The 14,068-nt window shown below is 34.4% G+C and overlaps 3 protein-coding genes and 1 long non-coding RNA gene across 8 annotated transcripts; 3 read left to right on the top strand and 1 right to left on the bottom strand.

The window, feature by feature from the left end:
• Positions 1 to 1,092: 1,092 nt before the first annotated feature.
• On the top strand, positions 1,093 to 2,151 carry LOC110681735. Its single transcript, XM_021857863.1, has one exon. The coding sequence runs from the start codon at positions 1,093 to 1,095 to the stop codon at positions 2,149 to 2,151; it is 1,059 nt and encodes a 352-aa protein (XP_021713555.1).
• Positions 2,152 to 2,160: 9 nt separating this feature from the next.
• Positions 2,161 to 4,508, top strand: LOC110681852. Of its 5 annotated transcripts, XM_021857990.1 has the most exons (9): positions 2,161 to 2,475; positions 2,604 to 2,867; positions 2,954 to 3,294; positions 3,372 to 3,545; positions 3,637 to 3,741; positions 3,820 to 3,889; positions 3,977 to 4,075; positions 4,179 to 4,259; positions 4,290 to 4,508. In XM_021857990.1, the coding sequence occupies exons 1-9, from the start codon at positions 2,194 to 2,196 to the stop codon at positions 4,293 to 4,295; spliced, it is 1,422 nt and encodes a 473-aa protein (XP_021713682.1). In that variant the 5' UTR covers positions 2,161 to 2,193; the 3' UTR covers positions 4,296 to 4,508. The 5 variants fall into 5 exon arrangements, with proteins under 5 accessions (XP_021713682.1, XP_021713685.1, XP_021713681.1 ...); XM_021857993.1 differs by lacking the exon at positions 3,820 to 3,889; XM_021857989.1 differs by having other exon boundaries at positions 4,179 to 4,508.
• Positions 4,509 to 5,544: 1,036 nt separating this feature from the next.
• LOC110681854 lies at positions 5,545 to 8,708 on the bottom strand. The gene is made up of 2 exons (XR_002503349.1): positions 6,747 to 8,708; positions 5,545 to 5,856 (listed from the first exon to the last, which is right to left on the bottom strand). It is a non-coding gene; the product is annotated as an uncharacterized LOC110681854 (long non-coding RNA).
• Positions 8,709 to 9,740: 1,032 nt separating this feature from the next.
• Positions 9,741 to 12,833, top strand: LOC110681734 (putative wall-associated receptor kinase-like 11). The gene is made up of 2 exons (XM_021857862.1): positions 9,741 to 9,854; positions 11,258 to 12,833. Exons 1-2 carry the CDS (start codon positions 9,741 to 9,743, stop codon positions 12,422 to 12,424), a joined length of 1,281 nt encoding a protein of 426 aa, XP_021713554.1. The 3' UTR covers positions 12,425 to 12,833.
• The last annotated feature ends 1,235 nt before the right edge of the window (positions 12,834 to 14,068 follow it).

Here is a 14,068-nt window from a genome sequence, read left to right as displayed (position 1 = left end):
TAATATTACTTTCAGTGCCCATTTTCTCTACATTTAGTCTGTAGATTTTTACAGTTGCTGTTTTGCAATATACTACTGGTTTGCAGCTGCATCTTTGAGCTGCTGGTTTGCATCTTTGAACATTCATTGTTTTTTCTTTAATTTTATGGGTCATGTGACATCTATGGTTCTTTGAATGTCTTATTAAAATTATTTTTTATCGTTTAATTTTTTTAAAGGCATCATCATAATGGGTGATGGGAAGCACGAATTGGGCGCGTTTATGAGAACAAGTACCTCTACTTAGGCACTTACAGTAATGTCCTGAACTCTATTTCTCTCGTGCTCGCTCTTGTTCTATGAGATTTAGGATCACGAGCACACACGCAACTATGTTGGTTTAATATATGTAATTTTTTATGGCAGATTCTTAATTATGCGGAAGTGAATTCCACAAGTTTCTCGAGGTTCTGGTTGTGGACAAACGATTAAGGCGGTAGTACGCATACGAGATTGTCTTCACTTGTGGTATATATATCTGAACCATTCTTTGCAATATTAACTTATTTGTTCTGGTTGGTATAATGATTGTGAATTGTATGTGATTTTTAATTGTGATATAATTGATTGGAATTGCAATAATACTTGCATCATTGGCTTAGATACCCGTTCAGGGCTTACTCATTAGGAGTAAGTCTTGAATAGTCCCCGGTTTGGGACTGTTCTTGAATGTTCTATCTCATTTAGGTGATAACTACTTGAATTGTTTTGGGTCTAAGAAGATCATGGCTCACTATTTCCCGATTGTTCTCTGGGTACATATGTTGATAGCCGATTATCTACATTGTGTGCTTGGAGAACTATAGGGAAATGCTTCCGGATTTTCTTTAGAACCAAAATTTACAAGTAGTTATTAGTGAGATAGGACATTCAAGAATGGGTTAGGTTGGAGTGATAAGGACCTTATTGGATCATCCGGAGTTGCATTTACATGATAAAAACTTTGAATGAAAATGTTTGATGCCTTATATTCTTGTTTATGGTTAAGGAGCTATATATGTTACAAAATATACACATTATCTTAAAATTAATTTTGTTATTCAGTGGTTGAAAATGGATCGAAGTTGGATGTATGGTAAACAAAATTGTACAAGTTTTTTACAAGGAACTGAAGAGTTTAGCACTGTTGCCTTAAAACACCAAACAGAGAATAAATCAAAGATTATTCTTTGTCCTTGTTGTGACTGTAATAATTCGAGGGGATATCGTGATATAGTTGATATTAAAGATCATCTAATTCGTCGTGGGTTTAAAGAAAACTACACGAGGTGGACATGGCATGGTGAGAGCATATATATTGAGGCAAGTTCTAGTTATTGTCCAAGGGAAGATGAGAATCATTGTGATGATGATAATGAACACCAAGGTGAGGATATCGATACAGCTGATGATATTGGTGTTGAAAGTGAGAGTGAAGTGGAGAAGGACAGGATAGATGAAATGATGCATGATGTTGAAGACCACTTCACGGAGTGTCCCCAGACATATGATAGTATTTTGAGAGCTGCTGAAACCCCGTTATATCCTGGTTGTACAAAGTTCACTAAACTTGGTGCTATTATGAAGTTATTCAACTTAAAGGCGAGCAATTGTTGGACCGACAAGGGTTTTACGCAGTTGTTAGAAGCCTTAGTAGAAATGTTTCCCGACGGGAATGAACTTCCAAACTCCACCTATGAGGCCAAGAAACTTATGTGCCCCTTGGGTATGGAGTATGAAAAGATACATGCTTGTCCCAATGACTGTGTGTTATATCGAAATGAGTATGCTGATTTGCATGAGTGTCCAAGGTGTGGAGTTTCTCGTTACAAGATGAATGATACTGGTGAGATGTGTAAGAAAGGGTCTCCGGCTAAAGTATTATGGTATCTTCCAATTATACCGAGATTTAGGAGACTCTTCTCGGATGAAAAAACTGCAAAATTATTGAGGTGGCATGCTGATGGGAGGAAGAAAGATGGGTTAATGAGGCATCCTGCTGATTCCCCGCAATGGAGGAACATTGATCGAAAGTTCAAGGACTTTGGTGAAGAAGATCGAAATCTTAGGCTTGGTCTTAGTACAGGTGGAATGAACCCATTTGGGACACTAAGTACCCAATATAGCACCTGACCGGTTCTTCTAACTATCTACAATTTGCCTCCTTGGTTATGCATGAAGTCTAGATACATTATGTTGTCCCTTCTAATATCTGGGCCTAAACAACCTGGAAATGACATTGATGTGTATCTAGCGCCTCTCATTGAAGATTTGAAATTGTTGTGGAATGAAGGTGTCCAAATGTTTGATGCATATAGTAAAACCAATTTCACTTTACGTGCCATGATTTTTTGTACGATAAATGACTTCCCAGCTTATGGGAATTTGTCGGGGTACACTGTGAAGGGAAGAACTCCTTGCCCCATTTGTGAAGATGATCCATTTGCAAACATACAGGTATCCAAAACTTTGTTATTTTATATTTTTTATCTTTTTTTTTAATTATTTATGACTGCGACATACTTTTAACTTTGTAACTCAGTTTTCTATATTTTTTAATTATGAGTTTTTTCTATCTTTGTAAGGAACCGGTTCCTTGTCGGCTATCATTGTTGAAAAATGACTCTGAGAAAGTCATTGTAGCTGAAGGTACATATCATCCGGAGTTAATCCTTGATCATCATAGTAACCTCCTTCCGGATCACGTGAGGGTGAGTGTTGATGATTTTTTTGACGAGTTCAAAGAATTCTCGGTTCCAGTTCCTTCTTCAGTCATCAAGAAACTTAAGCATGCTCACAGTACATTTACCCAATGGCCGAAAGACTTGGTTTCACTCATGCATGACAAGGTAAATTATTTTTGTAACAATTTACATATAGTTTGCCATACAAAATATAGCAAATTGTTGAACAGATTTGCTTTACTATTGATTAGGAATTCATATCAAATAAGAACAATGGTAACAACAAAGCGGCCAAAGAAAACATGCAAGACAAACTGAAAGTAGTTGAAAGTGGTCGCGAAACAAAAGAGTCCAACACCAATCCAAAAAAAGTTTTTCTTATGGATTATGCTTTGGAAAACTTGTCTCAGAAGTGTGGGTCTTTGAATAGTTTGTTATCTTCATTACCCGAAGGTGAAACTATTAAGGTTAAGGCTGATGCTTGGACCTTTAGTTATGAAGACAGTAAGGACATCATTATCAAACGTGAAGATGTCAATCAACTTCTCACAGGAGCTTGGCTGAATATTTCAGTTTTGCAAGTGTTTATGATGTAAGATATTCAAATTTCACTCTTCCCATATACTTATTTATTACTATTTATAATGTTATTACATGAAATATATGTAGGGCCTTGAGTGACTTACTCGATATGGAGGAAGTGGCTTCCATTGGATTCATGTGTCCGGAAATGATTTCAGAAACCTATTTGCATAGTGATGCTGATCGTATCCTACTATACATGACACATGTGATGGAAAAACAAAAATCTAAGCAATTCATCTTATGCCCATACCATGAAAAGTATAAACTTTGAACTTGTATTTATTTGAACTTTGCAAATTGTTGATATTATTTTACTCTTTTACAAATGTGTGTCTAATTTATTATGTAGGAATCATTGGGTTCTTTTAGTCTTATGCATGGCTAAGCGTGAAGTCATCATCTTTGATTCTTTGAGGCAGAAGCGAAATTTAGCAATTAAGTTTGCAATGACAAAGTAAGTCTAGTTTGTTATTAATGTCATGATTTTATGTGTGTAAGAGTAATATATATGTTATTTGTTTCAAATGTGTAGTGCTTTTCGAAGTTTTAAGGCATTAAGTGGAAAATCTAGGGGAAGTAAATTGACATGGCATTTGGGACAGGTTACCTTAATTTCTTACCCTAACTTTTAGTTTCTTAATAATTGAAGTATAGCAATTTAATTCGACTTACAAATATATTACATGTAGTGTCCTCAACAATTGGGTGGACGTGAGTGTGGCTACTACGTCATGCGTTATATGTACGAAATACTTGAACATCACCATAGCAGTGAAGATCTTATTCAGGTATGAGTTGTCAAATATTTCATTTTTGTTTGATAAATACAATTTGATGTTAGCTACAATCTTGAATTAAAACTTTCCTCTTGTATATTTGTTGTGTTGATAGAATTTTTCAAGAACTACACCTTACACCGAGGAGGAGATAAATGAGATCCGAGATATTTGGGCAGAGTATTTTATATGTAATGTTGAACTTTAGATTTACCACTTAGCGCATGTTTGACTCTTGTTTTGGATTATAGGCTTGAAATGAAGTAATTTGGTTAATTGGTGTTGGGATGATGAGTATAATGTCTATGATATTGAGATGTAAATTATTGGACAGGTTGTTAATATAATGCCGTCATTCCCAATTTTATGGGTAGGCCAAATGACAAAGGAGACTCTGCCAAAATTTACATTTGCATTATTCAATAATATTGCATTTTAATTTCAATTATATTAGCGTTAGCATATTACTTTATACCTAGGAAAACAGGTACTACAAACATATACAAGGCAATTATTATATTATAATTAAAAAAAAAATTCACCTCATTTGCGTCACTCATTAAACAAACAAGTGACGCAAATACAGCAGTTTTGTATTGTCTACTCAGTCATTTGCGTCACTCCTATATAAACAAGTGACGCAAATAACAAAAAATAAGTTAATTGGAAGAGTCATTTGCGTCGCTTGTTTATAAAGGAGCGACGCAAATAACAAAAAAAGTTTATCTGAAAAGTCATTTGCGTCGCTTGTTTATAAAGGAGCGACGCAAATAACTAAAAATAAGTTTATCAGAAAAGTCATTTGCGTCGCCCTTTTATAAAGGAGTGACGCAAATGACTAAAAATAAGTTTATCAGAAAAGTCATTTGCGTCACTCTTTTATAAAGGAGTGACGCAAATAACAAAAAATAAGTTAATCAGAAAAGTCATTTGCGTCGCTCCTTTATAAAAGAGTGACGCAAATGACAAAAAATAAGTTTATCAGAAAAGTCATTTGCGTCGCTTATTTATAAAGGAGCGACGCAAATGACAAAAAATAAGTTTATCAAAAAAGTCATTTGCGTCGCTCCTTTACAAAGTGGCCCTGGCCTTGAGCTTGAGCTTAAGCTTGATGGTTTGAGGAAACAAAATAGCCGTTAAATACAAGTCTGGGCCGCACCTGTCATAGGAGAGTGCAAGTCCACCACTTTCAAGACCAAGAAGGTCCTACCTCAAAACCATATGACAATGAGAGGAATAGCCCCTTAGTCTTATATTGTAGTGTAGTGATAACTCTTGAATTCTTTCAATGTGGGAATCCATTACCACTACACTCTTCATTTTAAATGAACTAGTCTTTTGTCCCGTACAATGTACGGGCTTGTTATTGGTTTTTTTTTTTTTTTTGGTGCATGTAGTTTTATTTAATCATGAAATAGACAAATAGTAGTATGGAGACATCGGGGGTTTTGGTCGTGACTTATTTTGTGAGGAACAATAACTTTTTTTTTTTTTTTTGTTGTTATTGTTGTTGTTGTTTTGCATTATAATATGTTGAATTTGGCATTCAATGGATTGGTAAGCAATCAATAATTAGGAAGTTAGATTAGCAAAATATTATTGAATATATGTTTAAGTAACTATGTTTACATAAGATAGTTGGGGAATGGCCGAATGAGATAGCATTCTTCATATTGTAGCATCCACATTTTCCCGTCATGTCTTCATATTTAGTCTCCTCCATTTTGTATGTTGTGGATTTTATTTGTCTTCAAGTGGTTGTATTTCCGGGATTGACTCATCATTCCTGTAAACTGATTAAAATTTGAGTATTAGCTAGACTTAGGCTTATTAACAATTTTCCAGTTTTGACAATTGGGGGTTTCAATTAACAAAAATTCATGCATGTTTAAATTTTATTTCAATTTCAGCGAAAATTTAAATATAAATTCTACAAAAAAAAAATAAAAATAAAAAAAAAAAAAAATAATAATAATAATAATAATAATAATAATAATAATAATAATAATAATAATAAAAGGCACAAGATGATAGTCACTCACCAAATGTGAATCTACATGTGAATTTGATTATGGAAGTACTATGTTATATAGAATTAATATTGTAGTGGCAGATGATTGAATAAATCTCCGTACTAAAAAAGCATTAACATACATCATTATTATGTTCGGAATTTGTAACCGAAAACATGATTAAAGGAATTTAATTTGTGGGAATTGAAGAGGGGAGATGAGGAGGAAGAGTGTGGAATTATTTGTGGGTTTCCTGATGAAGATGAAGCGGCCATCGGATTACGGTGGGTTTTTGGTTTAATTTACAGATTTACATATACTCCATATTAAATTGTGTGGTGGAATGAAAGGTCAAAGCTAGCTTTTAGCTAACATAAAATCCAAACAGTTTAGCTTATACTCCAACTAATATCTCTAAATTATGCTCAGTTTTAAATTCTTAATTAATATTAATAATTTGATGACTAATTACTTTCCATTTAAATATTGATTTGTACACGTGGCACATTGTATTGGAATAATGAACACGTGGCACATTGGATTGGAATAGTGAGCATGTGGCACATTGGATTGGAAAAGAGAACATAGGATGAAGACATGTGTGTATCATGGTTAGAGTTTTTAAAGACTAAGTATAGATATAGATTAGTGTGAGACAAGAGAATGCTTACATCTAGGTTGTTCCCGGGCTCAACAAGCATCCTTGGGCCATCGCAACCATCCGTATGAAACAAGCAGTTTAACAAATCCAAGCTCGGGAGGATTCACGTCTGGACAATATATTGAAATCGATATGATTACGCAAATGAATCGCACCCTCGCTAATGCTAATGCTATGATCCACCAACTTTTGAACTTTTGAAAGTTGTATAATTTCAAAAGGCACTATACAATGCAACCTCATCATGGCAAAGAGATAAGTCCTCTGTTCCATCCAAACTAATAGTCCGGCCTTTGAAAACTTTATTTCACAATAATCAATCTATAAACACACTTTTACAAAGTGTATATTTTACTTTTTACCGTTCTTTTATCATGTTATCTTTACAGTGTTATGGTAGTAATATTGTATTTCCTCTGTCCCTTAATTTTTGTTCCATAAAGAGTTGATACTTTACTAATTTTTGTTTGGAAAAAAAAAAAGGAAATTTTAGAAAATAACACCACAAAAAAACACAAATTTTGTTTATAACACCACAAAAAAATAAATTTTGATTATAACACCACAAGAAAACACCAAAATTTGATTTAACCACCACTTAACGGATTCTTGGATGGAATCCGTTAGTGGGGCCCATAATTGACACGTGTCAATAACCTATAGGTTTAAAAAAGATGAAATAATAAAAAGAAAAAAAAATCCCTTAACCCGGCTAGCCCCACCACCGGCGCCACCTCGCTTTAGCCGCAACCACTATAACCCAGGCCGCCGCCGACACCTATCTCCCCAACCAAAACCGGCGACACCCATCTCCCCAACCAAAACCACCCCACAACGCCGAATTTCGCCTTCCCCCTCCCCGAAAACCACTCACGCCGCTGAACTCATACGACCAAACGTCCAAACCCGAAAACCACCCCACGCCGCCGAACTCCTACATCACGGCACCAATAGCTACCTCGGCTACATCACCACCATCGTCGCCAAAATCTTCTTCCTTACCTAGAGCTTTCGTCGAAAATCGAAATCCCAACCCACATTACCCACAAACCTCCCTCACCTGAACCCTAACCCGTTTCAAGAAATCAAATTGAATCGGGGCTGGGCTGAGCTGGGTACGGTGTTTAAGGGTCAGCGTGGTGCTCGTTCAGGTGATCGGTCAAGGGTGGTCGGTCGAGGGTGGCCAGCTAGGGGAACCAGCAGCGCGGTGGGGGCAAGTGGAATGGCGCCGGTGGTGAGTGCGGTGGCTGGGTTAGGATTTTTCTTTTTTTTTGTGTTTTTTTTTATCCAGTATATACTTGACACGTATACTAAGTGGGACCTAATTAAGGTTTTTTGGATGACGTTAGTAAGAGGTGGTGAAATCAATTTTTTTGGTTTTTTGGTGGTGTTATAATCAAACTTTTAAATTTTGTGGTGTTATAAACAAAATTTGTGTTTTTGGTGGTGAAATACAATTTGATGTTAGCTACAATCTTGAATTAAAACTTTCCTCTTGTATATTTGTTGTGTTGATAGAATTTTTCAAGAACTACACCTTACACCGAGGAGGAGATAAATGAGATCCGAGATATTTGGGCAGAGTATTTTATATGTAATGTTGAACTTTAGATTTACCACTTAGCGCATGTTTGACTCTTGTTTTGGATTATAGGCTTGAAATGAAGTAATTTGGTTAATTGGTGTTGGGATGATGAGTATAATGTCTATGATATTGAGATGTAAATTATTGGACAGGTTGTTAATATAATGCCGTCATTCCCAATTTTATGGGTAGGCCAAATGACAAAGGAGACTCTGCCAAAATTTACATTTGCATTATTCAATAATATTGCATTTTAATTTCAATTATATTAGCGTTAGCATATTACTTTATACCTAGGAAAACAGGTACTACAAACATATACAAGGCAATTATTATATTATAATTAAAAAAAAAAATTCACCTCATTTGCGTCACTCATTAAACAAACAAGTGACGCAAATACAACAGTTTTGTATTGTCTACTCAGTCATTTGCGTCACTCCTATATAAACAAGTGACGCAAATAACAAAAAATAAGTTAATTGGAAGAGTCATTTGCGTCGCTTGTTTATAAAGGAGCGACGCAAATAACAAAAAAAGTTTATCTGAAAAGTCATTTGCGTCGCTTGTTTATAAAGGAGCGACGCAAATAACTAAAAATAAGTTTATCAGAAAAGTCATTTGCGTCGCCCTTTTATAAAGGAGTGACGCAAATGACTAAAAATAAGTTTATCAGAAAAGTCATTTGCGTCACTCTTTTATAAAGGAGTGACGCAAATAACAAAAAATAAGTTAATCAGAAAAGTCATTTGCGTCGCTCCTTTATAAAAGAGTGACGCAAATGACAAAAAATAAGTTTATCAGAAAAGTCATTTGCGTCGCTTATTTATAAAGGAGCGACGCAAATGACAAAAAATAAGTTTATCAAAAAAGTCATTTGCGTCGCTCCTTTATAAAGGAGCGACGCAAATGACTCAAAAGTCATTTGCGTCGCGAGCAGTTGCGTCGCTCATAGAAGCGACGCAAATACACTATAAATGAGCGACGCAAATAAGCCTTTTTCTACTAGTGAGCTCTTCGCCATTGGTTGCGATGATTATGCCGTGATTGACAGCGTTAGGGCCTCTACTGGTTCTGGCTTCAGAAGTGGGTGCATTGTTGGGTGCCGTAATGTATCAGAAGTTATAAACGGGTCGTGTTCAGGTATCGGTTGTTGTCAAACAGCCATCCCAAATGGGCTGTATAATTTTACCTTACAATTAGGAAGTTTTGAGGATCACCGAATAGTGAACGAAGATAATCCATATGGATATGCTTTCATAGGGGATCCGAGTAGATTCAAGTTCAATGTCGCTGACCTTAGTGACCCTAATTTCGTGGATAGAACTCTAGACAGTGTTCCGGTCGTGCTTGAATGGTCTGTTTGGGATGATAATTTTTCAACTACTTGTGAAAAAGCTAAGAAAAACATGTCCATCTATGCTTGCTTCAATAATAGCAATTGCAACGATTACGACGGTCCCGGTCGGGGATACACTTGCAGTTGTCTTCCTGGTTATCAGGGTAATCCTTATCTTCCTCCGGGATGTACAGGTCAGTTACTACTAACTACAAAGTATGAATGCACTTCCTTTTTTTTCTTTCTTTTTTTCTAAGTCGTACCATATTAACTTTGGACAAGTAATATTTATGACATGATTGAGTACATAAAACAATTTTGGGCTAACTTCATCCATTAGCTTAGGGTCTGATTGAATGAGCTGAGCTGAAGTGAATTTAACTTAATTGAACTTAACTGAACTGAACTTATTAGAGCTGAATTGAATTGAATATTTTATAAGAGAAGGAAATTAGGAGTTCAACTGAACTGAATTTATTAGAGCTCAGCTAAACTGAATTTATTAGAGCTGAACTGAACTGAACTGAACTGAACTGGACTTATTAGAGTTGAATTGAACTGAACTGAAAATAATCGTATCAGAACAGACACTTAATAAGCTTTTGATTGCGTTGGTTCTTTATCATGATATAAGAGTCATGAAAATTCTATGGCTGTGATATAATGATTTTTGAATATTTTTTTAAATGTTAAAAGTAATTAAAATTCATTTTTCTTATTTCAGGAATTCACTTAAAAATTTTGAAAATTAATCATTCAAATTTTTTATAATTATTTTACGAAATTCAATTTTAATTATTAATAAAATAAAATAACCAGAAAATAAATTAAATTTTAATCATAAAAATAATTAAGTTGATTTTAAATAGTTTAAACATTTAAATATAATTCAAAGTTCATTAAATCTTAATTGTACAAATTAAACATTATGGTTTCATTTTTCAAACGACAACTATAGAATAATCTATAAAGTCAACATGACACAAAGATCATGGGCTAGTAATAATAACATTATTATGGACCTGAGTTCCACTAGCATGTAACTAGCATTATTTTGAACATATAGTTACCATAATTTTAACATAGTGACATTAAATATTATTGTGAACTAAAATGCACATGTGTAGCCTTTTAAATTGAACATTGTGAACTAAAATGCACATGTGTAGCCTTTTCAATTGAACATAGTGATAATTTCAACGTAGTGGTCTTTATTATTTATTTATATAAGATTATTAGTATTTACTAACAACAATTCTGTCTTTGTTGCGGATGGTTATTTACTAGTACTTCATATTATTATTATTATTATTATTATTATTATTATTATTATTATTATACATTGCACGAACTACCACCTCTTTTCCAAACCTTCCTAATTGACGTCATTGTGGACCATACTACCAACTTAAATCTAAACAAAATCTTGTATGATGTGGCTTTAGTACTTATAATAGAGAGTTTTTATAGCAATAGCTTGTAAATATTTATCATACAAGATAGAATTTAACACATAAAAAGAAATTGATCTGATGGAGTGCGATGATAGTACTACTAAGTAATTGGCTTGTTTCCTATGAATTAAAGTTCTTGGTAGAAATTCCTCTATGCAGATATCGATGAGTGTGCAAATTTATCAAGAACCCGTTGTTCTCAAAATTGTATAAACACTCCGGGTGGTTACAACTGCTCTTGTTCGAATGGATATCATGGAGATGGTTGGTTTAATGGAACTTCTTGTGTTAGAGAATTTGTACCGGATCGTCCAAATGTAGCTGTATATGTGAGTGCAACTTTGGGATCACTACTCTTGCCTCCAATTGGGTGGTGGTTGTACGTAGTGATAAAAAAAAGAAAGGTTATCAAGCAAAAAGCTAGAAACTTTCAGAAAAATGGTGGTTTATTGTTACAGCATCGTATGTCGTCTGATGAACGCATTGTAGAAAGAACATATTTCTTCACCATTGATGAATTGGAGAAAGCCACGGACCACTTCAATGAGAGCAGGATACTTGGACGAGGAGGCCAAGGTACTGTTTATAAAGGAATGCTAGGTGAAGGGAGACTTGTTGCTGTAAAAAAGCCTAAGACGTTGAAAGAAAGCCAACAAGAAGATTTCATCAATGAATTGGTTATCATGTCTCAAATAATTCATAGGAGTATAGTCAAGTTACTAGGATGTTGTTTTGAATCAGAAATCCCATTACTAGTTTACGAGTATATCCCCAACGGAACTCTTTCCAATCATCTCCATCACCTGAATGAAGAGTTCCCTATCACTTGGAGAATGCGCATGCAAATTGCTTCTGATGTAGCTGGAGCACTTGTTTATTTGCATTCTTTTTCCAATGTTCCCATCCTTCATAGGGACATCAAATCTTCAAACATTCTTTTGGATGATAAGTATAGGGCAAAGTTATCAGATTTTGGGCTATCAAAAAATGTAGCTCCCGATCAAACCCATGTAACCACTCATGTTATGGGAACATTTGGTTATTTGGATCCTGAATATTCCCATACTTGCCAATATACCGTGAAGAGTGATGTTTACAGTTTTGGTGTGGTCCTTGTTGAACTTATAACAGGACAAAAAGCAATACGTGCTGTTTATGAACAAGGTAGAAGTTTGGTGTCGTGGTTTCTTTCTCATGTAAAAAACTCTCAAGTCCTTGACATTATGGATCCTCAAGTTCTTAAAGAGGGTTTGGAGGAAGAACTTTGCGCTATTGCTAATCTTGCAACACAATGCCTGGATCCAAAATGAAAGAAGTTCTTATAGTACTAGAGACAGAAGAGTCGCATCATGTACAATTGCCCCAATTGGAAGAAGCACAAATGAGCCCAAAATTTGAGCAAGTAGTGTTGGCTGCTGAATCAGCAAACATTTCATTCCATGACAATGTTGCAACTTCCTCCGCATCTGGCATGTAAACCCATTAATCTCGTTCAGCTGATTTGTGTTTGTAATATCTTTAGTGGTTGGTCATATACAGACCTTTATTTGCATAGCTCGACTATTTAACTCTATGTGTTATAGTTTTTTTAAAAATGATTTAATAGTTTTAAAAATGATTTCTTTCTATTTTATTTAGAAGGCTATGTTCAATCTAGTTGTTTGGTCCATGGTGCAGTGGGTGTAAATCTTGCTTTTATAATTAATATTATTAAAGCTTAGGCGGTCTCCAAACATGTTGTCAGTAAGATTCAATTCAAATATAATGTAAATAATTTTTACTTTCAAGCCTTTAAAATCCCACTAGCTCGAACCCCACTGTGATCATACACTAAAGTACGGTGGCGTTCAAAAGGGAAGAAGATAGAGCAAAAGAGTCGCCAACAAGTTTTAGGAACTTGTAAACCGTTCATAGGAGAAAGGTTACACCCCTTAACGATCCAAGAGATCGTCAACTCCATAAGGTCTAGAACCAAATAAGGGTTCGGGGATGAAGGTACAAATCCAACCTAAAAGAGATTGAACCTGCCCTAATAATAGTCCTCTACTTTATTCTGATCGTATTCATGTGCGCTTTCCGACTAACATACAATCATTAGGATTAACCCTAAACCTATTTATCTATGTTGGTTGAATATTAATGCACAAATAAAACTATTATTGGCGATCACTTGAATTATAATCAAATTAACCCTAACAAGATTATTAATTATCTCATTAAGCGTGATGACAAATACCAAATTCCCTTTAACATGCATAAAAGGCGTGATCAAGCAATAAATATAAATAATATCAAGCAACATAATAAATAATAAATATCATGAATAAAAATCATCATAAAAATAATAATAATAATCATCATTATAACAATTATAATCCTAATCATGTTCATGTTAATATTAAAGCATAATAATTGCAAGATCCTAGGCATGATACTAACAAGATTAATTACAAACCCTAGCATGTCACTAAACAATAAAAATCAAAGCTTTAACCTTAACATGATACTAACAATCATAAATATTAGGAAGAACATAGGAAGCATCATAGACATGATACTAGGAATATCATAATAACAATGTAAACATGATTTCTACATCATAATATCAATTAATCAATAAAGTACTTACTTTGATGCCTCGTACCTCTTTCTAATAACGAAATACACACGTTAGTAACTTCAAAAAAAAAATAATAATCAAACAATTAAATTAAATAATTGAAAGAGAGATTTGGGACCAAACCCTCAGAAATTAAACCTTTCACGTCTAGGGCGAAGGCAACTTCGAATATGGCTAGGTGTTTCTAGATCTTGTGAATGCGGAATTTTGTATGAGAAAACAAAGTTTTGAAGAAAGAAAGAAATGAACGATTAAGAGAGAATTAAAGAATGCTAATGAATGAATGATGATAACTGATTGTAGGTGAATAACTTGCGAATAAAGAGCATTGGTG

Source organism: Chenopodium quinoa, unplaced genomic scaffold (assembly GCF_001683475.1).
Source record: "Chenopodium quinoa cultivar QQ74 unplaced genomic scaffold, ASM168347v1, whole genome shotgun sequence".
NCBI classification, from domain to species: Eukaryota; Viridiplantae; Streptophyta; class Magnoliopsida; order Caryophyllales; family Amaranthaceae; genus Chenopodium; species Chenopodium quinoa.
Note: the sequence above shows the minus strand (reverse complement) of the source record. Positions and strands in the feature narration are given on the sequence as shown.